At 43.2% G+C, this 26857-nt stretch overlaps 1 protein-coding gene across 4 annotated transcripts in view; it reads right to left on the bottom strand.

Annotated features, from left to right (window-relative positions):
- HMGCLL1 (3-hydroxymethyl-3-methylglutaryl-CoA lyase like 1) overlaps window positions 1-26857 on the bottom strand; it is a 109590-nt gene that overhangs the window by 7534 nt on the left and 75199 nt on the right. For 2 of the 4 annotated variants that reach the window (XM_050950942.1, XM_050950943.1), the window contains one exon: window positions 441-566. The exons of 1 other annotated variant lie outside the window; for it this stretch is intronic. In XM_050950942.1, coding sequence (XP_050806899.1) covers window positions 441-566 — 126 coding nt within the window. The remainder of the gene's footprint in view (window positions 1-440; window positions 567-26857) is intronic. One more of the 4 variants, XM_050950945.1, reaches the window with a different exon arrangement.

Below are 26857 nucleotides of genomic sequence, written 5' to 3'. Positions count from 1 at the left end.
ACAGTGGCTTGAAGGGATATTGAATGAATCCGTGTGGTAAATGTTTGACAGATTAGTTCCAAATATTGTGTAAAACACAATTGTATTTGTCACATATGAAGCCAGAGGAATGAAACTACTCCCTAGTCCCATAATCACGATGGGCCTGATCCACAGCTCCGTGAAGTCAGTGGAAAGACTCCAATTGCTATCAGTCAGCATTGGCTCAGCCTCCTGAGTGGTTAAGCCTGCCTTTTCAGCAGCTTTTCTCTCACCAGTCTATTGCATATCATATTCAAGGGCTTTTCATCTATAATCTCAGTGCATTGTAATCAAATGAAATCTTTGTAAATGATACAAGAAATAGCTCCCTGACGGCAACATTATTATAGTATTCAAACATACTGTGACTGGCAGTTTTCAGAACTGTAGATAGCTAACATAAATGTGTACTAGTTTACCGTATTTATCCCTAATCCATTAAGCATGTATAGCACATCCTCCGTGGCTACATTTCCAGTAGCACCTTTCGCATATGGACAGCCACCTAATCCAGCAACAGCAGAGTCCACAACACCAACTCCCATCTGGAAAACAATAATATACAAATGCAACATTATCACATAGTGCTATTCATAAATTACAATGTTAACCAACACACAGTAGTTACAATTGGCAATACAAGATAAGGATACCTTTTTAACCAATGGACTTTGTTCTTTAATTGACATTCCATATACTGGGCCTTATGGCATAGTATTCAGGAGGACTAGCGAAAAGCCTAGTGCATGATTCTGGCAGATACGAAAGCTATTTTTATTTGGGGGGGGCGCGATGTGCAATTTCACTTTTTATATCTTCAAAAACAACACAGTAACCATCATTTGAACTGTGGTGGTTTTGTGAATGTCAGTTGTGCCTAAATGTTGGCCTTAGGTGCCTATAGGCAGATTAAGGTTTCCTGGGGCCCTGGGTCAGAGCAAGTGGGGGGGGCCCTCCCCACCCCTTCAACCTGTGGTCCCTGCCCTCATTATGCCTCTTCCCCCCACCCACAGCTCCATCCCTTTCTGCTCCTGCCTAGGGCTCTGCCCCTGTTCCACACATGGTCCCCCATTCTCCCCCGCCACTGCAGACCCAAGACCAGAGAAGCTCTGTCCCCCGGCCATGGCCCCAAGCCATAGCAGGGAGTGGGAGCTCCCCCACCCTGAGGCCACAGCAGGTAGCGAGACTCCTCCAGTCCCAGGGCAGCAGTGGGAAGGGGTGGTGGGTCTGGGTGCTGGGACTTCTCCTGCTGCCCTGTGTCTTCCGCCGGGGAGTGGTGTCAGGGCACGAGGGCTTCCTCCACCCCACCCTGCCCTTCCTGCCCACCCAACAGCCAGGCTCTGGGTTTCCACCACCTGGTAGTGGATTTTTTTCTGGGGCTGCCTCAGTTGGCCGGGGCCCTTGGGCACGGGCCTCATTGACCCAGTAGCTAATCTACCACTGCTCTAGAGGCAGTTAGGTGACTAAGTCCTTTGTGAATCTAGCGCTCTCCATGCCAATTATGAAGATAGTATATGGCAATTTTAAACAGCAGTTAGAAAAGCCAAGATCTGAACTCCTACATTTTTCTTTCTTACTCACAGAGGTGTCCCTAGCCTACAGGAGAAATGTCAAATGTTCTTCCACAAGGTCATCATAGGTCTTGCTGCAGCCATTGACCATATGGAGGTCACATCTGCCATGCTTCCAGAGCCCCTGTTCATTTAGTGTCACTCCTGGACTTAGGCCCCCAAGGCCTCTTTCACAAAAAGCCAAGGGAGAGATGCACCCTCTTTCCCCCTCCCACAAACCACCACCTTTAGTCCAGAGTTAACACACTCTCCCAGAACATGGGAAGCCTGATTCAATTCCCCCTCTCCCCATCTGAGTTAAACCTCCATGTCCCACCTTTCAGGTGCGTGCCCTAATCGCTGAGCTATGGGAGATGCTTGACTGGATGCTCTCAGTTTCTCCTGCTGAAATTGTTCCAATATTTATAAATCATTAAACAGTCATTAGGAAAGGGAGTTGAACTGGGATCCCCCAACCCTACATATGTGCTCCAGCCATTGAACTACCAAGACAAGGTGGGTGGGTTAATCTCACTTATTGGAACAATGTGTTTAGGTGAAAGAGACAAGCTTTCAAACTACACAGAGCTCTTCTTCAGAACTGAACTACAGAGTCCTCTGATTATTTCTGTGGATCAATGTCTGTTTAATGATTTATACAAAGTGACGCAGCATCAATGGACAAAATAGAGGGAGACCCACCCCAAAATATCCCAGAACCCAGTGGTTGGTGCACTTCACTGGACAGTGAGAGATGTGCAGTCAGCGCCTTGCTCCAAATCAAACAGAGAGGGGAAACTGAACCTGGGCTTCCTGCACTCTTGATGAGTGCTTTAATTACTGGGCAAATGGTTACACAGGGGGATGGGGGAGGATGGGGAACACACACACACACTCTCTCTCTCTCTCTCTCTCCCCCACGTCCTTCAGTAGACATGCTCTGTGGCAATCTCAGAGAAGACCTAATGGATTGGACCCCATGGGTGAGCTAGTAAGGGAGTTGTAACCTAGTCTACACTTAAAATGTTTGGCAGCATAACTATGTCAGTAAGGTGGTATGATGTTTTTCCAACATAGTTATGCCAGCAAACTCCCTAGTGTGGATGCAGTTATACTAGTGTAAGGCACTTTATACATGTATAGCTTATTTTGCCTTACAAACTGGAATAAGCTATACCAGTATAATCATTTTTATGCTTTATACTATGCAAGCATAGTTAAAAGAGCACATCTTTTATGTGTAGACATAGATTTAAACATTTGGAGAAGGCAATTATGTCAGCTTTGCCTAACTGCTGAATTTGACACATCTTTAAATCAGTGCAGTAAATTTACAGTGAGGATGTGGTTCCTGTCTTCAATGTATTATGTATAAAGATCCTTTACAAACAGGCTTGGCAGAATTAGATTTTTATTTTTTAAAATAATTTTGATCAATAATCTTAATGTTTCTTTTTAGGCTTTTTTATTTTTATCAATTTAAATTTTCACAGTTGTAGAAACTTATGCGGAGGTCAGACAATAATTATTTAATGACAGTAGACGTAGAATTTAAAAAGTTAATGCGTTGCACTTGTTAAAACAAACTGTCAACATCACATGTCAAAATATACTAAGTAACTATCCTTAAATCAAACTCTAAGTTCTCAAGCACCATTATTCTTATTTTGCCTATCTGTACATTTGTGTTATGATGGATGGAAGTATTTTTTCATCGGTTTGTGTACGGTGAAATTGAAGTTTACCAACATTTACAAATAAAAAATGCAATCTTTCAAAACCTATTTATAAACATCTCTACCAAGATGTCTATAAAAATGAATAACAGTAGAATCAGCACCTGCATCCATCCATCTGCTCCTGCATATGTTTTTGCTTTTTAAAGGTAAGCACATGAGATGAATTTTCTGGCTTCCACACAGAATCACTGCAGCGCACGACTCAAGGGTTTTCTATACAGTAATTAAATACCCTGTGTCAACTGGCCTGTGTCAGTTGACTTGGGCTTCAGGGCTAAATGTTCCAGTGTGGGCAGGACCCCGAGCTCTGGGACCACATGATGGGTCCAAGCCCGACTGTCTATACTGCAATTTTACAGCCCCAGAGTCCAAGCCCTGCAAGCCTGGGTCAGCTGACAGGGGCCAGCCACAGGCGTTTAATTGCCTGTATAGACATACCCTGAGTGGCCCATTCACAAAGTATTTTGAAAATATTTTCAAGCTTATCACTGCAACTACACCAGCTACTATTTTTAAAACTATCAATAATATAATGATGCGTGTTGGCAACACTGTTTGAGGCACAGTGTGAGATGCCAAAAAATTGCACATGACCTCTGTGGCAGAGCCACTAATTGAACTCTCATATGTTAGTCCAGTGCTCTATCCATTTGCCACTTGGGAAATGCATAGCCCATCAGGTACAGCAAGTGTTTGGCCTATACAAAAATAAAAGGCAATGCAGGTCCACTGCCAGCATTTTCACCAAATTAGAATTTAACATGTGAACATCACAATGGGTTTTGCCCTTGTTGGAGTTCCAACATAATGTGGGGCTCCTCTGGCTTTGGGGGACAAAGGCATATCTTGCGGAAGGCAGACCTGGGAGCAGCTGCTATTATGTTGCATGTTTCCATCTATCAATGGAGTATTTCTAAGTATAAGCCTTTCCAGTAATTAATCTGGCTATAACCAGTTATAGCTCCCTTCCATTGTTTCAGAGTAGTCACTAGGGAGAGCCAGGTTGTAGGGTTCCCAAACGAGCTAGGGTGTCAGAATGGCCCAGGTTACAGCACAAAGAGAATCACTCTGCATGCTGACATTATACATTTTGAAGGATCTTGATTATTCATCTGATCCCTGGGCTACCCAAGGTTTCTAGAATGTCCCCTCTGTGAGCTTCTTCTCTAAGAAGAGACCATGCCATGACTGAGCTTCCTGGAATTGTCTAGCTAATTTTGTTTCCTTCTCACCTATTTTGTTTCAATAGAAGAGTAATTAGGCAACAGATACTATTTTAGCATTTGAGCAATTTAAACATATTTTTTAAAAGTGCAAAGCAATAAAATGGGACTCTTTGCATCTCTTTTCATGGCAAAAGTTGTCATTTGCTGGTTTTTCCTTCTGCTTCTTTTTCTCTCTGCTGCGATACTAATGCTTACGTTTGACCAAGAAAATGTTTTGAAATGCAAAATCCAATATGCCACTGGCCACATGGTGTCACTGTTACATTAAAATCTACAAAGCTCTTGTTTCAGTCACTTATGAGAGATTAATACATTCAAAACAAATTGTTTTTGCTCCGAAAAGAAACTTAATATTCAACCAGGCCATGGGAAACAGTACTGCAAAACCTTGGTCAATATGGCACTTTCTTTTTAACTTCTTGCACACATCTTTTCATATAGCCTCTGACCCATTATTATAGGCAAATCTGGCAGTGACACAGTTAAGGTTGCCTTATGCTTTAAATCGTAAAACCTTATTTTCAGTTGTTTTTTACTTTTCAAACTTTAAACACTGGATCCAACATTTTTCACACTAAGTCTCTGCCTCAACCTGAAGTGTTTTGGATAGGTTCAGTAAAAATAGGTTCAGTTATATCTGAGAATGAGTTGCTGAAAAAATATGAGGTTTTACTAAGACAAAATATTTCTTACAGGTCCATGATTTGGAGAAGGAACATGAAACTTGGGGAACCCTTGAGATCAGAGAGATGCCTTTTATTTTCTCAATGAAAATCCACAGAGATTGGGCCAAGTTATAAGAATTTGAAAATTACCATTTGATGATTACAGGTTACTTACATACAGTCTGGCAGCTCTCTGTAGATGCCATCTGCACTGAGCACATTCAGCCCAGGACAGTAAGGACTTGGCAAGTGTTTCCTTGTAATTGCTATAGAGCAAATGGTTGTGTCTCATCCCTCTTAAATGGCTGGTCCACGTGGAGGATAAGTGCCTACTATTACTACCGGTTACTCCATAGCGCCAGTGGTAGAGGGTCTGTGCTGTGGATCTAAAGGTTCCAATGCTGCTGATGTCCCATGGGTAGGGATGGGGATTGGTATGATTCTATATGAGGGAGTTTGGGCTTTTTTTCAGTTTGCTTTTTTTAAAAAAAAAATCTTAAAATGACATACAAAAAGCCACACTACAGGAGCATTAAACTGGCAACGTCAAGCACTCAGAAAAGAGGAACTGCCAATATTAAGGCTGCAAGTGCAGATGTAATGTGTCCCCCTTTGTGAGTGTGCACTGTGATACAGTCTTTAATTATAACGTGGCAGACTATTTTGTCCAGAAGACCCTGTCTTATTCACCTGCTACCTTCCTACTGTGGAGGAGAGAGCAGTTATGGCTGCTCCTCTGCCAGGCAATGAGAACACTAGGAAGCCTACAGGTGGAGCAGGAGATACCATGGCTTAGGGATAGCTAACAGAGTGTAGATGATTACACCCCAAGAGGTTTCCATTCCCTAAAGAGCAACTAAGGGCAACCATGGGACCCATTTCCCCCTTCCCCTCCCCATTCTCATGTCAGCCAAAGAATACAAGCCCTGAAGATAAGTTTGAGGGCTGGGAATTTAAACTCATTGAAATGCAAGTGATGATCAATTTGCTGAGGATAGCCTTGGTAGAGGATAACTTTGCTGAGTCAGCAGGAGGAGGAGGAACAGCTGGGGTTGGTGGTGATCAAATTGCTGGTGGAAACAGAATCAGCTGACTGAAGTGCCCTGCAGACAGACTGAGTAGAGGGGCATGGGTGTCAGTCAGATGTAATAGAACAAAGGTGTTGGTCATACAGGATGGATTAAGGGATGTGTGCAGAGAATAGACTGAGTGGGCAGTAGGGCCACAGAGATGAGTTGAGTGGGAAGTAGATTACAAAGGATTGACTGAGTTGTGAAGCTAGGAAGTTTACAGTGAACTGCAGTGCATGTGGCAGGCTCGAAGGTGGGAGGTGGTGAGGGGTGAGAATTGGAATGAGCAGTGGGGCAGAGTCTGACCTGTAAAAGAAGGTGGGATGTGGGATGAACTAGAGGCCTGATTATTGGTAAATTACAGTTTGGGGGCAAATATTTGATTAGGAACATATGGGGGATGTAGGTAGAGAAGAAACTGTATGGGAACCTTGGGGAACAGCTACAGAGAAGTGATTAATTAGGGACCAAGATCTTGAGCCAGAGGATGTACTGGGGAGTGTTGGTGGGCAGAGGGTAGACTGACTGGGATTGCTGGCAGAGGAGGGGTGGAAGCAGATAATTTATTCTATGACAAAAAACACAGAGAATTTTTCTGGAGATCAGGGGTGACAGCAAGAAATTAATAAAGAGCAGTGAATTGATTGGGCTGTGGCGGAGAAGAGGAGAGAGTGGATGGAGAGTTCAAAGAGTGGATTATGGACAGAGCCATAACTGGAGAGGCTTTGATGGGGAGTAGGTGATCAATACCTCACTATAAGAATGGTATACCAGCTGCCTACAGATTATATTCACACACATAAACAAAATACTTCTTCACACAATGCACAGTCAACCTGTAGAACTCATTGCCAGGAGATGTTGTGAAAGCCAAAAGTATAACTGGCTTAAATAAGAATTAGATACGTTCATGAAGGACAGTGCATCAATGGCTATTAGCCAAAATGGTCAGGGATGCAACTCCACGCTCTGGGTGTCCCTAGCCTCTAACTGCCAGAAGTTGGGAGTGGATGACAAGGGGTGGATTACTCAATATTACCCTGTTCTGTTTATTCCCTCTGAAGAGTCTGGCAGAGGCCACTATTGGAAAACAAGATACGGGTTATATAGGTGGTCCATTGGTCTGACCCACTATGGCCATTTTTATGTTCTTATATTACATGGTGCCAAAAGATCACATACATTTCATTCCTCACGATCACATCATAACCCCAAACTTTAACGCTAAACTCATCATCATACAGATGCATTTGGCATTCATGCATCACTGAATTATGTGATGTGTTAGTTTCCCAGGAGGAGGTTTGAGGCTGAAGCTAAGGTTTTGCATTGTAGTGTGACTGTGAAGAATGTGGTGTGGGGGAGTTAAGGTGTATTAAAGAAAGGACGTCTTAACTGGATATTTCCTTGCTTTTAAGGGTTTATGTGGATGGATGTTTCCTTAAGCATCTCTAATGATTTTTTTAATTGATGGGAATTTCTTTGTTTTTTAACCGGTGTATACTGGTTAAATATGACATATAGATAATTCCTTGACAATGCTGTTATTTACACTTGCACAAAGGATATTAATTTCAAGGTGCAAATGATGCCAAATTAATAATTTTAGTTTATAATTGTATGTTAAAGAGAAGAAACTTTTTCCTATGAATTGCCTTAGGGAGGTGAAAAAAAATCTGTTTAGTAGAATAGACTCTGAAAGTTTAAATATATAGCAAGGATTGTGTAAAAAAGGACTGAAAAGCACAGCAGTGCTTTCATTCCATATTACTATTATTACAATATTGTACCATCATGGTATCCAAAAGAATGAGGTGAGACTACACTGCAGCCAGAGACCTCACATAGCAGCACCTGCCACCCTTAGAGCTTGTGCCAGCACCTCCACACACACTACAAAAACACTTCCTGATTTTCACCCCCCCCACCCCCACCTAGTTTCTCTCAAACTTCACCACCTGCCATACAGCCAGTGGGGAGAGGAAGACCCCCTCACCCCGCCACAGACACATTTGGCTCTGAGTGTGGTGTGCTGGCCTCCCACAGTAGAACCAGTAGTTCCATATGGGTAGGCATGGCCCTGAGAACCCACAAAACACAGGTATGCCTTGTGTGGCCTGCAGATCCTCTGGGTGTGTCCTGAGGGACAGGGATTACTCAGCAGGTGTCCATTTGTTGAGGGAACTGGAAGTATGACTTCAGGAATAACATTGGATTCCTCAGTAGCCTGATGACTCAAGCTGGCTCCAGTTCCTCTTCTTCCATGTTATTTCCCTGTTGTAGATCTCATGCCAAGTCCCCTGTTGGATTGATATGGTGCTAGTCAGTCCTCCAGCAATTCAGCTCCACTCAATGCACCACATCCAATAGTTTCTCTAGCATTGTGCAACGACCTTCCCAGGCAGCAATGAGATTTGGAAGTCTTCCTCTCTCTCGAGCGTCTGTTCACCCATCTGGAGCAAACTGTCTCCCCTAGACCTGTACATTGTTCTGCCATTTCTGCCACTTCCACTTCTCCTGGATGTGCTAATGAATCAGCTCCATTCAGTCCTGCAGCTGGTGAACCCATAAGAACCCAAGTTCTGTCTTATCCTCCCCCCAGGTGGTGTCCTTAGCAGTGGGTCTGTTGGGGTTCTTAAGTTCCCTCCCTGACATGAAGGGGGCAGAAGTACACTAGTGGTCTGATGTCACAAAAGCAGGTGACTATCTCAGTCCTGTTGCTGGTTTTCTAACATGAGTGTAACATCACAGGTAACCGACGGAATGAGGCAAGACCACATTGTATAAAAATCTAGCTAACTTTAACACAGTCAGAACTCTCCCCTAGAGCTGGTGACAGACCCACCAAAAGAATATTTTGTTTTGATTCTCCAATCCCCCAGCCTCTCTCTCAAACTACACCCACCTGCAGCTCAGCTAGTGGAGGATGTGAAGCCCATTACCATACATTTTAAAAATGCTAATTACTGTTTCCATTGATTTCATTTTCTTTTCTAATTTTAGTTGCAAATATGTATTAAAGAGGATATTACATTAATTTCATCATTTTTATGATAGTGCATATTATAAAAATAAGTAAAGATGTAACATTCAGGGGTCACCCCTAAAATCTTTGGTTTTAATGACCTTTTCAGCATCATACATGAAGTCTGAGGCAGAAGTAAGGATAGAATTCACTTCACTGTTTGTGATGCCCAAGTTGAGACACCATAAAGGTTTCCAGAAAATGGATGCTCAGCATTTTCTGAAAATCAGGCTCCTTTAAGGTGTCTCAAATTAGGTTCCCAAAAGCTGAAGCATACAAAATTATGGGTTAGTTTTCAAAATCTCATCCATCATATTTTCACTCACCACATTCTCTTTTGTACTTGCTCCTTCATAGTGAAACACAGGCAGCTTCCTGTCAATAGCTCTGTCGTGGTTGGAGACAGCAATGTTGATGATCTTTCTCTCTGGATATTATTGCGCAATCTGATGTTTTAATGTATGCCAACCCCCTTTCTCTCTTGCTGAGGAGCCAAGAATACGCTGATGGCAAAACCTCCCATGCTTCCCAGATTGAAATATCCCTTCTTCCCACCTTAGGCTATGCTCAGAGAATTAAGTTTTCTTCTGTCCTCTGTTGGGCTACATGACAGTCCTCCCTGAAGTCATCCTTCTGCCCTCAGTTGTTGCAGCACAGCTCATTTTACTATTGAAAGACCATTTTAAAAAATGCCACCAACACTTTACAGAAATATTACAGGAAATAAACAATACTGGACTGGTGACTCAACCATAGGGCTAGATAATGTCTTGGACTGAGGAAGTCATTTAATTTTCTGTCACTATATTGTCTGTGTATCAATGAGGCAACTGTAAATTACATGGTTATTAACTCGGTCACATAGTTTTGTAGAGATGACAAGCCATAAGAACTAAACTCAAGCATTTTCTCTGCTCTCTAATTCAAAACACGTCTGTTTTTATTATAACAGAAGGATCTAGTTCTTGTATCCTCCCCTCAGCTTGTCTCTTTTGCTTCTGCACTTCTCACGCCTGCAAATATCTGCTTCTGAAGCAGCTAGATTTAGAGCACCATCAACCTAGATTAGCTCATTCACAGAATCTGTTAGCTCACCAGTGCTACCTTAACACATTAATTATCAGAATCTGGGTTGATCCTGCACTACTTACTCAGCTAAAGTTACCATTCATTAGTTTTTCCTGAGTAACAACTGCAGATTGGGGCTGATGAACATGACAGTATGAACTGATTGTCTAGATCGTGCCCAAACTGGGAGGTGATGCTGGACAGATATCATTTCTCTTGCTCTCATTAGTAGATCAACACTAATGAAATACCAGGAGGCGCTAGCAAGCAGAGAAGTATTAAATCACTCTCATTAATAGTCAGATTCTCTTCTGTACAGGAGACATTTTGCTGACTTAACAAACACTGGAATTTTCAGTTGGTTGCTGTTGGTTTCAGTCAGCAGCAAGATTTTGGAAAAAAGAACAGGACTATTAGTTCCTGGAGCTACTTGTTCTACAACCAAAACCAACAGAGGCTCCTTTACGTATGCCAAAGGAGCCTACTGATATTTCCACTAGGAAACGTGTTATAATCATATAACTCACTACTGAGAATTTGGGAACCACTTTAAACTCAATGTAATCCATAAATTCATTATTTTTGTTTATTTTCCTACTTTTTTCAGATGAATACAAATATATCTGCAAGAGTCTGAACTCCAGTTTAATACTTTTTCATTTTGCATGGTGTCATTGACTCATTTTTAATTAAAAGATACACTGTATGCTTTGTATTCACCATAGACAGAATATGCTCACATTTTTCTTCATAAGCGATTTATTACTCCTCTCCTCATTTATGAAGATAAATGTCATGCCAGAAACCAAACATCATATATTCTATCGGTACCCATATAAAATATATATCCCATTATTCATCATAATTATATATTTACATGCAAGAATTATTTTCAGTCTTAGTTAAACAAACTATGTAATGAATTACATATGTCGACTAAAAGGTATCATCTTAGAAGGTTTTTTGTACAATTGTTATTTTTAGGCCCTTGTTTAATTACATTTTCGTAATCCTTTGATTGTGTGAAACTGTGCATTAGAGTAGTCTGTTTTGTCACTCAGGATGTAAGAAGAAATTCAACTATTGCTCACTGATACTCATTGATAAAACATATTCACTATAAAGAGGAGTAAATTGCCAAAGAATATGCTTAAACAAAAAACTCTTGGCGTTTATTACATCATGTTGATTATATAGGTGCATATTTTTCTTCTGCCATATTTGAGAAACAAGGACTGCATTCTCCATTCAGATGCTGTTAACTTATTTACAACTAGATCTGGAGACTTAATACTTATCAGTACAATGTATAAAGCCAAATGTCCTTTCTTCAGAAGCACCAAAGATTAACAGATTAGAATGTTTTCCACATGTCCATTTTACTGTCAAGAGAATATTAAAGAAATTTCCCAGCTTCCGCAGCTCAGCCAGATGTCAATGAATCCCACAGTGAAGCAAAATTGGCAGAGTAGCCTTCTTGTGACCCCAGCATTATTTTACCAAGGAGCAGTTTAAAAGTATAAATGGCCATTTCTTGCTGGGATCTGAAATGTTCCTCTCCCCCTCCACTGCAATTATACAAAAGTGCTGACTTTGTTGAACTACTGATATGCAGTAGTATTTCTTGTGACTCCTCTCACACTGTGCTGTAATTGCTGTTTGTGTTGGCACAAGAAAAGTACCAGGTCTTGTTTCCACCGTACTTTTCTGGACTCTGGTTTCAGCAACATCAGTATAGGATATTGTACTGGGCATATGTTTTGTTGTGTAAATATTAACTTCTAATTTACCCTGTCAATCTCCACAGTATGGCCTCTAATTACCAAAGGTTAAGGGACTTCAGGTGGACAATTTTTAAAATATTTTCAATAGTTACATTGATTGATTTTTCTCAACTGATACTTGGTGTTCTGAAAATCATGGCAAAAACCCAAACACATTTATGATAGAACACTTCATTTTATAGAGGAAGAGTAGACTAGATTTCTATTTTGTTAACCAAAAACCATGGCAGTATTGTACCAGACACTATATTGCATTCAAATATTGGAGAACATACAATCACTTATTTCTGTTTTACGTATCCAAGTATGAATATTGGATTCTATTTTGCAATGTACAGTAACGTTTGAAATGAAATCAACAGATTATTCTATCAGTACACAAATGCTATCTATTGTACTCTACATATTTACTAACGTAGGCCCTGATCCTGCAGACACTTATGCATGTGCTTAAGTCTATTACAAGTAACGTCTACATTTTCTATAACTGAACAAGATTAGAAAAAATATTTCTCATATTATTTTTGTTTCTTATATTGCACGACAGAATTTTGTGATAAATTAGATGCACAATTTGCTACTTACAGTCAGTTTCTCACCTTTGTATGACTTTTTCACATAAAAACAAGGGAGAGAAAAGCATTTTTCATTAAATTAGGTGGGGGGGAGGGGGTATCAAACCCAGATCTCCCACTTCCCAGCTAAGTGCTCTAGCTAATGTGTTAGAAGTTATAAGCTGGGCCCCATTACCACCATTCAGTGTGGAGTGAGTGTGATCTTAAGAACCTCTTTATGCCAACTGGCAAGGGGCACACGCAACACACTGTTGTCGGAATATTTAGCCAAACAATGTATTGTATGATACCTCATAAAAAGTGGTGACATACTGGGTCATTAATATTATTGTGTGATGTATATATGGTTAATGTAAAGAATCATGTATGTACACTGGAAATATATTCATAAAATATGTTCAGATCAAGCAATCTGAGTAGAGTGGATAAACAAGTTTGTCATAGACAAAGATTGTTGTTACACCTGTTTGCATGTGTCTCCAATGTAAATTGAACAAGTTGAGGACAGAGACAATGGAAGTTCATTTACAACTAAGGTTAACAAAGTGATTAAGCCAACTGAAAAAGCAAATCAACTAGAGCAGGAGGAAGATAGCATGGCATCTACATACTAGTCAGGGAGAGTAACTTTGTCTGGGTTTAATTTTCAAAGAATAAATTTCAGAAGTTTACTGGACTATAAAAAGAAAGAGAGAGAAGCCCTTAATAATCAATCACTTAGGGAACAAGGAGTCAGCACCCTCTCATTCCGTGAAGATTGGATTCTCTGGCCTAGAGGTGCTGGTAACTGGATGTAAGAAAGAAACCTTAGGCAAAGCTTGTAACTGCTAAAATTGAGTTTTAGTCACCGGAAAGAATGTTTTGTTGTCTGTTTGTAACCACATCTGTCCCTTTTTCTCTTAGTATCATTCAAATCTCTGTTCTTTATTAATAAACTTATTCTTCATTTTACTACAAACCATCTCAGTGCTGTTATCCTGAAGTACAGAGTGAGTCTTCAGCTAACCTAACAGGCTGGTGCGTGTAGTGTAGCTCTTGTGGCAGTGAACTTAATTTCAGTGACTGTCCAATGAGAGGGACTAAACACTGCAGAGACACACCTTTGGGAAATGCGGGAAATGAGGTTCACTGATTGTTACCTGCAATGGAAGGTTAAGACTCGCTGATTCTCGAGGAGTTTGATGGTGCGGTGGACAGACTGGTGTGGCAGTAACCTGACACACAGTTTAAGCCTCAGCAAAGCTCTCCCTTATGGTTCTCGGTGTCCTAAGGGGAATGATGCAGTGAAGCAGGCACCAAACTCATTCTTATATATCTTAGGCATCTAAGCGGACTGACTCCAGGAGAAGGATTCCTAGTTATGGATGGCTAGTAGAGATAGGCACCTTCCTGCAGCAGCCTGGATTTAGGTATCTCTCTCCACACCCCTCACTTCAGCATCACCCACTGGCTAGATTAAGCAGCTCCCCACCTAGCATGAAGCAGAAAGTGCCTGATTTGAATGCTGAGGGGTAAGTGTTGGCTGTGGAGGGGTGGGAGGGAGTAGATTGGAATAATGAGCCTGGGAGAGGGCGCACACAACTGGGAATGGAGGCTGGTGGGGTAACACCAACCAAACATTTCACAGATGCTTCCTAACTCTGATTCTCATTTTCTGGGTGCCCAACTTGATATCCTGGGGTTTGATTGCAGAAATGATGCTAAGCATTCTCAGCTGCAACTGAAGTCAATAGGAGCTATGTTTGAATATATCAAGTGCTGTTTAATGCTAAGGATCTGAAAAGCCAGTTCCTAGGTGTCTCAGATTGGGTGTCCAGAATTAGTGGATATTTTGGACTTTAATTTCTCTGTGGCTCAATTCTCCATCATTAAAATGGAGATTATAATACCCCCTCATCTCAAAGGGGTCTGGTGAAAATAAATTAATTTATATTTGTGTAGCACTCAGATATTATAATGAAAATCCCATGAGGAAATTAATGATTCTGTCTTCAGAGAAGGGTTTGAATAGTAAATAAGGCATAGGTCTACACACTGAGGAGAAAACAAAATAATGAATTGCTGCTTGTTAAGTGAGCAACATCTATTCTCAGCAGTGGATGAGGATGGGGTTCTGTGGAAAAAAACAGTATGTAATCATATAATTAAGGCTGGGAGTTTTTCACAGGAGTAACAGAAGTCACAGATTCCATGACTTTTCGTGACCTCCATGACTTCTGCAGTGGCTGGTGTGCCTGGCCCCTGGGTCAGTCACACCAGCTGCTACTGGAGCCATGCCCTCCATCCCCAGCAGCAGCTGGAGTTTGGGTGCAGGAGGGGGCAGGAGGTTGGGGCACAGGGTGAGGGCTCTGGGCGGTGCTTACATCAGGAGTCTCCCTGAAAGCAGCAACATCTCCCTCCCTTAGCTCTTAGACGGAAGCACGGCCAGGAAGCTCTGCCTGCAGGCACCGCCTAACCAGCTCCAATTCGCCGCAGATCCTGGCCAATAGGTGCTCTGGAGCCTGCGCTCTTGGTGGAGGCAGCATGCATTGCTGCCTGGCCATGCTTCCGACTAGGAGCCGAAGGAGGGGGATGTTGTCACTTCCGAAGAGGTGTGGAGCCAGGTAGAAAGCCTGCCAACCCTGCCAATCCCCCTTCCCCCAGCATCAGCAGGGGTCCTGGGCTACGTGCCGCCGCCTGCCAACCCCCCAGCACCCGTGAGGGTCCCGAGCCACCCTCTCTACACTAGCGGAGGTCCCAAGTTGCCACTCCAAGCACCCACGGCACCCCCGGGCCATCCCCACCCCCAAGATTTAGTCGGGGTATATAGTACGTCATGGATAGGTCACAGGTGTGAATTTTTGTTTACTGCCCATGACCTGTCCATGACTTTTACTAAAAATATCTTTGACACAAGCACCATCACTTTGTAGAAAAACAAAAACGAAAAGGGCGACTGCAACAACTACATGGGTACATGCACTGCTACAGACTAGGTACCGAAAGGCTAGGCAGCAGTTCTGCAGAAAAGGACCCAGGGGTTACAGTGGACAAGAAGCTGGATATGAGTCGACAGTGTGCACTTGTTGCCAAGAAGGCTAACAGCATTTGGGGCTGTATAAGTACGGGCACTGCCAGTAGATCGAGGGATGTGATTATTCCCCTCTATTCGACCATTGGTGGGGCCTCATCTGGAGTACTGTGTCCAGTTTTGGGCCCCACACTACAAGGAGGATGTGGAAAAATTGGGAAGAGTCCAGCAGAGGGCAACAAAAATGATTAGGGGGCTGGAGCACATGACTTACGAGGAGAGGCTGAAGGAACTGGGATTGTTTAGTCTGCAGAAGAGAAGAATGAGGGGGGATTTGATAGTTGCTTTCAACTACCTGTAGGGTGGTTCCAAAGAGGATGGAGCTAGACTGTTCTCAGTGGTACCAGATGACAGAACAAGGAGAAATGGTCTCAAGTTGCAGTAGGGGAGGTTTAGGTTGGATATTAGGAAAAAAACTTTTTCACTGGAAGGGTTGTGAAGCACTGGAATGGGTTACCTAGGGAGGTGGTGGAATCTGCTTCCTTAGAGGTTTTTAAGGTCATGCTTGACAAAGCCCTGGCTGGGATGATTTAGTTGGGGATTGGTCCTGCTTTGAGCAGGGGGTTGGACTAGATGACCTCCTGAGGTCCCTTCCAACCCTGATATTCTATGATTCTATGATCTTGCTACTAAGTGTAGCAGGAAAAGCTTTAGCAAAAGTCATATTAGTGCGTCTACGACAACTGGTGAATCATGTCTACCCTGAATCACAGTGCAGATTCAGGGCTGGCAGATCAACTGTAGACATGACATTTTCTCTGCATCAAGTCCAAGTGTACAGAGCAAAACCAACCATTGTAGATCACCTTTGTGGGCATAACCAAAGCATTCGACACAGTCAGCAGAGCAGGTCTATTTGCCGTACTAGAAAAGACAGGATGCCCACCGACCCTGTTAACTCTTAAACTTTCATTCCACAACAACATGGGAGAAACTGTCCAGTTTGATGGGTCCACGTTGTATAGGGTGACCAGATCACAGGGATGAAATATCGGGATGCAGGGTGGGGGGCTGAGCAAAAAAAAAAAAAAAAAAAGGAAAAACAACGGCAGTGGAGCAAAAAAAAAAAAACAGCACCTCGGCCTCATGTGCTGCCCTCCCTGCGGAGCCTCCTGCCCCCCCAGCCCACCTCTGGCACATCCTGCCACTGGCAGGGAGCCCCACACTTCTCCTACTTGGCTGCGCTCATAGAATATCAAGGTTGGAAGGGACCTCAGGAGGTCATCTAGTCCAATCCCCTGCTCAAAGCAGGACCAATCCCCAGACAGATTTTTACCCCAGTTCCCTAATGGCCCCCTCAAGGATTGAACTCACAACCCTGGGTTTAGCAGGCCAATGCTCAAACCACTAAGCTATCCCTCCCTGTGCTGGAGCGCAGCCGAGCAGGAGAGGCGTGGGGCTCCCTGGCAGCGACAGGGAAGTTTATCAGTTCAGGGGACCCCGACCGGCTCCTCGCCCCTGTCCGCTGGCCTCCCCTCCTGGGACAAGTCTCACCCCCACAGCCTCTCTCTGCCGCATGTCTCTGGTGGCCCACGCCCCCAGGCTTGCTGCCCACCCGGGCCCTGCCCACTCCACGCTGCCCCCAGACCCACCGCACTGCCCTGCAGACTGCAGGGCTGGTGCAGCCTCCGCACTGCGCTCCCGGCCCCAGCCAGCCATGGCCTGTGTGTCCAGACTGCTGCACAGGGGCGTCTCCTCCCCAGGTCTGGCTTGGGATCCACTGGGGCAGTGAGGTGGCGGGGCTGGGATGGAGGAAGGGTGTGGAGTCGGGGTGGGGGGAGTGAGAACCCCTCTGGGCTCCGCCTGTGTGCCGGAGCGGAGGGCAAAATTTTTTGTTTGTCCAGTGTCCGAACCAAACATCGGTCAGGACGCAGGACAAACAAGCAAATATCGGGACAGTCACGATAAAATCAGGACGTCTGGTCACCCTAACATCGGACAGATCTGAGATGAAAAGAAGAGTGAAGCAAGAACGCGTTCTTGCCCCTACACTCTTCGTAATCTTCTTCCCGGTACTCTTGAACTGTGTGTTTAAGGACATGAAAGCTGAAGTGTATCTCTACACAAGATCAGATGGGAAACTCTTCAACCTGTCCCGACTTAAGTCAAAGACCAAAGTAAAAAAGGTGCTAATCAGGGAACTTCTATTCACTGATGATATTGCCCTCATAGCCCACAATGAACATCTACAACAAGAACTCATGGACTGCTTTTCGAGTGGCTGTCAGGCATTTGTTCTCACCAACAGCATAAAGAAAATGGTTGATTTGGATAGGGGGCTCCACAAGATCCTTCAATTACCTTAAATGCAAACCAGCTAGACGTAGTCCAAAAGTTCAGCTATTTAGTTCTACAGTGACCACCACCGTCTCACTGGATGAAGAACTAAATGTTCATGCTGGAAAGGCTGCCACCACCTTTAGCAGACTAACTAAAAGAGCATGGAACAACTCAAAGCTTACTATCAACACCAAAATGCTAGTGTACCAAGCTTGTGTCCTCAGCACTCTCATGTATGGTGAGGAAACACGGCAATTTATACTCATCAGGAGAAAAGGTTAAACAGTTTCCACTTACATTATTTACGCTGCATCCTCCACACCAAATGGCAAGATAAAGTCAATACTACAAAGGTTCTTCAAAGGGAAAATTTACTCAGTGTGACAGCCTTGCTCAAGCAAAGACGACTGCATTCGCTGGGCCATCTGAGTAAGTTGGAAGATGGATGCATACCCAAGGACATGTTATATGGGGAACAAGAACAGCAGCATGTTCCAAGCTTTGCTATAAGGACACATGCAAGCGAGATATGAAGGAATTTGGAATTGATCCGGACCAATGGGAAATCTTGGCAAGTGATCGTAACAAGTGGCACCATCGTCTGCATCAGGGTATCAAAGTCCATGACAGAAGCTGGCTCCTACACCTTGAAGAGAAAAGAGCGTAGGAAGCAAGCAGCCCCTAACCAAGATACATACATTTGCAATAACTGCCAAAGATCATGCAAATCTCCAATTGGACTATTCAGTCACATGAGACATTGAAAACCATCTACATCATAGGCTGCAACTCCCACCATCTCTTGCATATGAAAGGATGCCAACAAACCCTAGACTAAAACTAAAACTAAAAAATTAAAGACTGAATCATAATGCACTATGCAACCTTAATTCTGGCATTTCCTAACTTTTGAATATTTGACTCTGCAACCTGAATAATATTCTTTTAACTATTTGTGTGCACGTGCATGCGTGTGTAATATATACACAATCTGTAGAAACAATACATTTTTGTTCACTTGATTCAGGAAGTGAGTGAAGCCCAAGATTAAACAAATACATGGATCTTGGTAATACACAGAATATCCCCCACCATCTGCTTCCTGATCAATCTAATCAAGATGCCCTTGATTAAGAGTTGTAAAATAAATAGTCCAATTACATGTTCTCAAATATACCATCAGCCATGTTGTTAATCTCAGTTGAGAAGCCAGTCGAGACCCTTTCACCTCTGCAAGATCAGGTAAGTCTCAATGGCAAGGTGACATGCAGAAAAGCTGACCCTACCATGCCCTATTCTTTAACTATTCTGTGCATATTGGACTTCAGTTTTTTAATTTTGGCACTTTCTGTAAATACTAAACAGTTAATTTTTAAATATTTTTGAAGTGATTAAGTTACATTCTGAAAACTTTTCAAATTAACTTGATTCTATAAGCACCCGGACAACTTTTTAAAAAGGCTTTCTACATTTTCAGCATTTGGAAGTAATTAATTTCTAGTCCAAAAAATGAATATCTGTCCCTAAGAGAAAGAGCTGGATTACTGCCCAGCCCACTTCAGAACTGGATTATACTGACTCTTAGTCATTTAAATAGTCAAGTTTAACAAGATACAGTTTAAATGATAATAGGAGGTCTCTAAAAAGGCCATTGCTGTGGGCACATGGGATTACAACTATCAAATAGTGACTAGGAAGACAACAGCAGAAGAGAGAAAATTCACACAAGTGCCATGCAAAATAGAGTGGAGGGAATGAATGTATGGGAAAGACATCTGCTTACTATGATTTCCCTACCTCCCTGTGGAGTTGCTGGCATCCTCTCCACTCCACTTACATGTTGATGGAGGCAATATAAGGCAAAAAGAGATTGGAGGTAGCCAGCAGAAAGGAAGAGGCACAGAATGTGGTATTCTGTGGAGCATGTTGACCTCAAAAAGGCAAAAAACCTGCTGGTAAAACATACATAAATAACTTTAAGGCCCACATGAATCCTAACAGAGAAACCAAAAAGTGTTAGATGGAAATGATGCAATCATTGGCTGCACCAGCAACTTCGCAAGACATGTAACTAATGCTAGAGTGAGGAAAAAGGGATAAGGAGCCAGGAATCTTGAATGTGATCTGACCAAGGTCGACAGGTTTGTCCTCTGATAATCCTGCGAGTCCATCGTTTCTGTTCCTTTCACTAGCTAGCTGCCCAGATCTGTATCTCAAAAAAGGATGTAGCAGAAGAGAACCTGCCTGGGAGCTAAACATCATTTGACGTACATTGTCTCATTCTTTATGTTTTTTTCATGTGAAGGAAGCACGTTAATTGAAGTAGTACAAGATTGCTTAATTACATACTAGCTGAAAAGCCAACTAAATCAGAATGACCTGAGTGTTCTGGATCTAATAACTGGAAACACACTAGAAATGAAGTTGGAGTATAACATATTATCAGGTTTTAAATGCTGATAAGTGGCTGCTGATCAGACAACTGCACAAAAATACTGGAATTCAGAAAAGAAGACCTTGCAAAATGTGAGACATCCTACTTGATGGCACTTAATGCATGGGAAATTCACAGTAGGGAAAGAGTAGGTATTTAATATGGAAGAAGGGTGGGTACAATAAAAATTTATTTCAGGAGAAAACAATTGAACCAGATATGGAGAAAATGAAGAGAGAAAGAGCGAAATTCATCCTTTGTGTAAATCTGTTGACTTCAGTGAAATTACAGCAGGGAGGTATTTGAACTGTAGCCTTTAAATCCCCTAAACACTACAGATTTGACCTCCCAGTTGCCACTGTAATTCTCCTGGGTGCATTCTGTGTGTGTCACTCTCTCATATATTAGAATGAGAAAAACTACTGAGACAAACAGTTGAGGTTTGAACTTAAGCCAAAGAGAGTTGCAGTTCCACCTACAGCTCAAAGTAAAGTCTAGTGAGGGGAATTTGAAGATCAGGATAATCCATAATGGCTGCAGAATCCTTTTGTCTGAATAGTACACTGAAACCGATCTAGTCAGCAGGTCTGTTGGCTCAGTAACTGCCAGGGCTCCAAACTTCTGAGACACAATCATTAAACTGTGGGTGGTGGTGGAAGAAAAAGGTCTTGTTATTACTTTTTAAGTGCTAACAAGGTGCTGGGCACTGAACCAGAAGCATGTTATTTAGATTGTATGTTCTTTGGGATTGGGATGGGGGAAGGGGTTACATCTTGCTATGTGTATGTACAATAGGGCTTCAGTTTCAGTTTAGACCTCTGGAGGCTACTTTAATACAAATAAACAACCTTGCCCTGAAGAGCTCACAATTTAACCTCTCTGAATCTACATAATTAGTTTTAGGGATAAGTTTGTGCTTATAGCAATAAGCAATGGATGTGTGTATTAGAAGGTTATTGGTATGCTCTGAAGCACAGGGGCCAAAGGCTTTGACCACTTGAGAAGGGCACCAATTGCCTACTAATACATACCTGCAGTGGATTACTGCTATAATCACAAATTTTATTTAAAAACAAACAAACAAACAAGTGAAAGGCTCTTTCCCTTTCTTTACAGAGTTTTGTGGCAACATATTCTTCCATTTTAAAAAGTAGTTCCTACAAAAAAGAACAAGACACAAATAGCAGGGGAAAGGTTGCAAACATCTCTACTATGTGAATATACTTATATATTCCATATTTCCCAATCTTTTCCATAATTAAGTCTGCTTTGCTCGTTGCTTTAGTGTGGACTTTTTCCACAAAAGTAGCTGCCTGGTTAGATATTACTAGGCCTCCTGGTACCAGTGGTTTTCTGGTTTCCGGTTTCCTGCACTCCACCCCCTCTTTTTGGTTTTCTTCATTGGAACCTTATGATCTGGAGCCTTCTCTTCATTTCACAGTTCACCTGCCATTACTCACCTGTCTTGTCTGTTTTCCTCTCAATTTCCACTTTCACTGGATATAGTCTTACTCTTCTTTGCTTAGTTAACTGCTGGTGTTAAGAAACCTCAAGGATGCTTTCCCAATCTCATGTTACTTATTGATTTCAGCTCAAGTTTCTAAACCACATAAACTCCTAGCTTCTTATATAATTGTTGCTGCAAAGTAGGAAAAAAAGTTGTTTCCCTCATGTTCTCTGAGAAATGCTGTTATCTTGCTAATTACCTCTTCAGTCTGCTAGCGAAAATGTAAAGGCATAGTCCGTGTTCATAAGCTTTATCTTTTTTAAGCTGATTCGTAAAGGCAATTTCAAATTTAGGCTGGGCCTTATAAGGCACCTATGCTAGATCATTTCCTGGAGAAGAAAGCTAAAAAGCAGAAAGGTGGGGGTGAGATACAATTTTTAAATGACAAGCATGTGGACTGAGTGGTCTTTTACTGATCCTAAAATGGCATATGTTCTTATTCTTATGTTTTTGCTCCAAAATTGATTTTATTTGGCATACTGAAGAATATTAACCGTCTATGTAATGAAGTGTCCAACTCTCTCATTTCTCATTATGATTATCCACAGTTTAATAGCTAAAAAATTGGAAAACTTGCCCTCCATACCAGCATCAATGGTACTGTAAGTCATTTGTTTAAGTAATAAAACCTGGGATCCACAGACGGAGCCCTCCACTACCCTGCTGGTATGTTCTTTTCAGTTTGAAAAAATTCCATTTTACAGCTCCCATTTGTTTCCTGCCATTTAGCCAACTTTCCACTTATTACATGTTTCCACGCCTTAACATTGACTTCCAGTAAAGAACACTGTAAACTGTTTTCTGAAAAATCAAAGCAGACGATGGCCACTACATATCCTTTGCTGCTTTGGCAGTAACCATCTCAAAGAATTCCAGTGAAATAGTGAAGCATGACCATCCCTTCCTGAATCCCATATTGGCTATTCTTACTCAAGCTGTGCTTTTCCTTTTTAAATAGCAGTTTACTGAACAACGTGGAATTGTGATACTGTCTATTAAAACCTGTCCATCTGCTATACTTATTTTCCCAAAGCAGGTATACTATTGCATTTTTTCAAGCACCCTACACTGTGCTAGATGCTTTACAAAACAAGATACCCTCCCCACAAAATTGTACAACTTACATTCAACACAACACTGGCGAAGGTCAGAAACAAACAAGAATGTGGAGAGGAAAAGAGGGCAAGAATGATGATAATTAGGTCACTTGGCATGTTTACACAACTTAATAGTTCTGTTGTTTTTATTGCCTTTCCTCCTCTCATTCTTTCCTCTTTTCATCATAAAATTACATTAATTCAAAAAACAACCCCCTCAAGTTTCAGAAAAGTTTTTCCCTATAGTTTCCACATTATGCATTGAAGATAGCCTTTGAATCAGTACCGCACTAATAATAATAATTTGCACATCTACAGCGCTCTCCATCCATAGATTTAATGGCATTTTACAAGGGAAGATGAGTATCAACTATTTTACACAGGAGGAAACGGAGAAGTAATTTCCCTATGGCCACACAGCAAGTCAGTGGCAGAGCCAGAAATAGAAGCCAGCTCTTACGACTACTTGTGCCTCATGCGTTGGGCATAATGCCTCCCTGCTGGTGTACAAACCTATGTGTAATATAATGCCAATAGTTTCACTAAACCTACTCTAGTTACTTTTGCTTTTTAACATTTAATAATTTAAAAAGATGCCTATGCAAGGTTTCAGGCTGCCTAATTCCAGGATTAAGTTTATAATTCAAACAGGAATATAGGCAGCCACTAACCTACAAAAACTTCTTTCCCCCTACAGCATTGTGAGAAACATTGCCCTCAGCCCTCTCGAGGACTCTCTGATTGCCCGTTTTGGGGATCAGGAACATTTTTCCTTCTGAGCAAGACTGACATTTTTCGGCTTCCTTACAACATCCTGGAGGTCCAGTTTAAGGTTAATAAGGAGTAAAGACAGTTTATTAAACCTGTAAATTTAAGTGAGTTTGTAATTTCATTGCAACGTGTGCCTAGTGTCCAGTGCAGATGAGAGGCTCGGGTGGGCATCTCCTGGAGGTGAACATGAGAGCTAGTAGATGACTGCTGGGCCCCATCAGCCTGAAGGAAGGAGAGAATTTAAGTCTTTGCAGAATTTATCCTTCATGTTTACCCTCACCCTCACTCCAGACCCCACCCCCTTCAGATACAGAGGGAGAGGGAGACGATTAGAGGTGGACTGAATCCCAGGGCTGAAGAAGGCCAAACCTGAATATTAGTTATTTGACATGGAGGCCATTTAACACCATACTGGACCACAAACCCCCCCTGATATTTTGGGGGGTTAGCTCTCCATTAACGATAAACATTTTGAATTCACTTCCACTTTTGAATCCATCCCAGTGCCAGTGTTTCATTTTCTTTTATGTTCTGAACAAATAGCTGTTGTGGGATGTCATAATCACACAGGGTGATGCAGTCCCTCAAGCAAATTGGGACAGTTCCATGGATGACTCTGGTAACTGGGACCAAAACTTTTAATTTTACTCTGTATTTTGCATATTTAGTGCAGAGGTGGGCAAACTACAGCCCGCGAGCCATAGTGCAGCCTGTGGCACCACCCTGCCCGGCTCCTGAGCTCCCGGACAGGGAAGCTAGCTCCCAGCCCCTCCCCTGTTGTCTACCCTCCCCCGCAGCCATGCTGCTGTGCAGGCAGCGCTCTGGGTGGCGGAGCAGCACGCTCCTGCGAAGCAGAATGGCAGTGTGTCTAGCTCTGGCCAGGTGGCTTGGCTACCTGACTTGCTGCTATGAGCGGCATGATAAGCGGGCCGAGGCTTGGGCCAGGAGGTTGGATAAGGGGCAGGGAATCCCGGGGGGCAGTCAGGGGACAGGGAGAGGTTGGATGGGGCAGAAGTTTTCGGGGGGGGGGACAGTCAGGGGACAGGGGACAGGGGGGGGTTGGATAAGCATGGGGTCCCAGGGGGCCTGTCAGAGGGTTGGGGTGTGGATAGAGGTCGGGGCAGTGAGGGGACAGGAAGCAGGGGAGGTTGGATAGGTGTTGGGGTTCCGGGGGGCAGTTAGGGGTGGGGGTCCCAGGAGGGGGCAGTTAGGGGACAAGAAGCAGGGGGAGTTGGATGAGTTGGGAGTTCTGAGGGGGGCCGTTAGGGGGAGGGAAGTGGGAGGGAGTGGATAGCGGGTGGGGGTCAGGCTGTTTGGGGAGGCACAGCCTTCCCTACTCGGCCCTCCATACAGTTTAACAACCCTCGGGCCAAAAAGTTTCCCGCTTCTGAATAGGGTTACCATATTTGAACATTCAAAAAAGAAGACACTCTACAGGAGGTGTCGGCCCTGCTCACAGACAACCCTCTCTCTTCCCACGTTCCACCACCACTCTGCTCCAGGTCCTGGCCCCCCCCCCCCGCTTGGCCCCAACACCACACCCCTCCTCACTCCCTGGCCCGCCGCTGCCTTGCTGCATCCCTCCTCAGTCCCCCACCCACTGCTTGTCTCCTCCCACCTCCTCACTTCCCTGCCAGAAACCCCCATGCCCGCCTCGAGAACCCCTGCCTGCTGCTGGCTTGCCACTTCTCGCCTCCTCACACTCGCCTGCCCACCCATCTCCAGGTGCTGCGCCGACCACAAGCGCGAGATCTGTGGCTCCCACTGGCTGGAAAAAGTGCCAGTGGGAGCTGCCAGAGCCACAGAGTGGGGCTTGCAGGCACCGGCAGCATGCAGAGAGCCCTGTGCTCCCCCTGACCCGACCCTAAGAGCCAGAGGAACCTGCTGGGGGGGGCGAGGTGGGGAGTCCTGGCAGTGCTTACGTGGGGCAGCTCCCAGGAACCATCCAGCAGGTCCCTCTGGCTCCTAGGGTCGGGTCGGGTAGGGTCGTGGCGGGGGGGGGGGCGGAGCGGAGAGTTCTCTGCCCACTGCCAGTGCCTGCAAGCCACGTCCCTGCAGCTTTGATTGAGCAGGAGGGAGCCAGTGCAGCACACAGAGACCTTCTCCACCTTTGTGCCTAGGGGCAGCCCACACTGCAGGCTCCTGCCGGTGGGCAGGCACCAGGAGCTGCCCCAGGAAGCGCCGCCAGCCCCAGGACTTTGGACTTCGGGTTACCATATGTCCGTATTTTCCCAGACGTTTTTAGATGTTTAAAAACAAACTTACCTGGTTTGAAAGATTTCACTTTGGGTCATGAACCCTTTCAAGCAAACATAGACAAAGTTTACAGAGACTATGTAAAGTTTTGCATTGAAATAATGCAAAATTTGTGGTTTGCATGATTTTAATACAAAACCAGGAAAAACCTGCTGGCTTTACCATAAATTGTGTATCTGAAACTGAAACTCAGAGGGGAAAAAAAATCCAGGAAGTGTGAAACTTATGAAAACTAAAACTAAAGAAAGTGTTCACATGAACCTAGGATAACTGCAAGTTTCATAAAGGTCTACTTTTAAAAAAATATATGGCATTTTTAAAAATAGATTTAAGAGGATAAATTTCTGAGCTCACATATGCAATTCATTAAAAACACAAACCATCAATTTACAAATGCAAAATACAAGAAAAGATAAAGAGAAATTATAGTTGTGAGTCCCACATATATACATAGAGAAACTTGGAAGGATTAGATTTTTATTGGTAAATGTCATGAGAGGTCAATTTCACCACACACACACACACACACACACACACACACACACACACACACACACACACAATATTTCCATTGAGGACGATAAAAAAATTACAGATAGGCAAAGAAAGAAGAATGTTTCTTGAGAACTTAGAGTTTGATTTAAAGTATTTACTTATTTATATTTTTACATATTATGTTGAATCTTAACACCTACTGTCATTAAATTGATATTTTCTTA

This window comes from Gopherus flavomarginatus, chromosome 4, assembly GCF_025201925.1.
Source record: "Gopherus flavomarginatus isolate rGopFla2 chromosome 4, rGopFla2.mat.asm, whole genome shotgun sequence".
Lineage (NCBI taxonomy): Eukaryota > Metazoa > Chordata > Testudines > Testudinidae > Gopherus > Gopherus flavomarginatus.
This window is presented reverse-complemented; position numbering and strand designations above follow the sequence as displayed.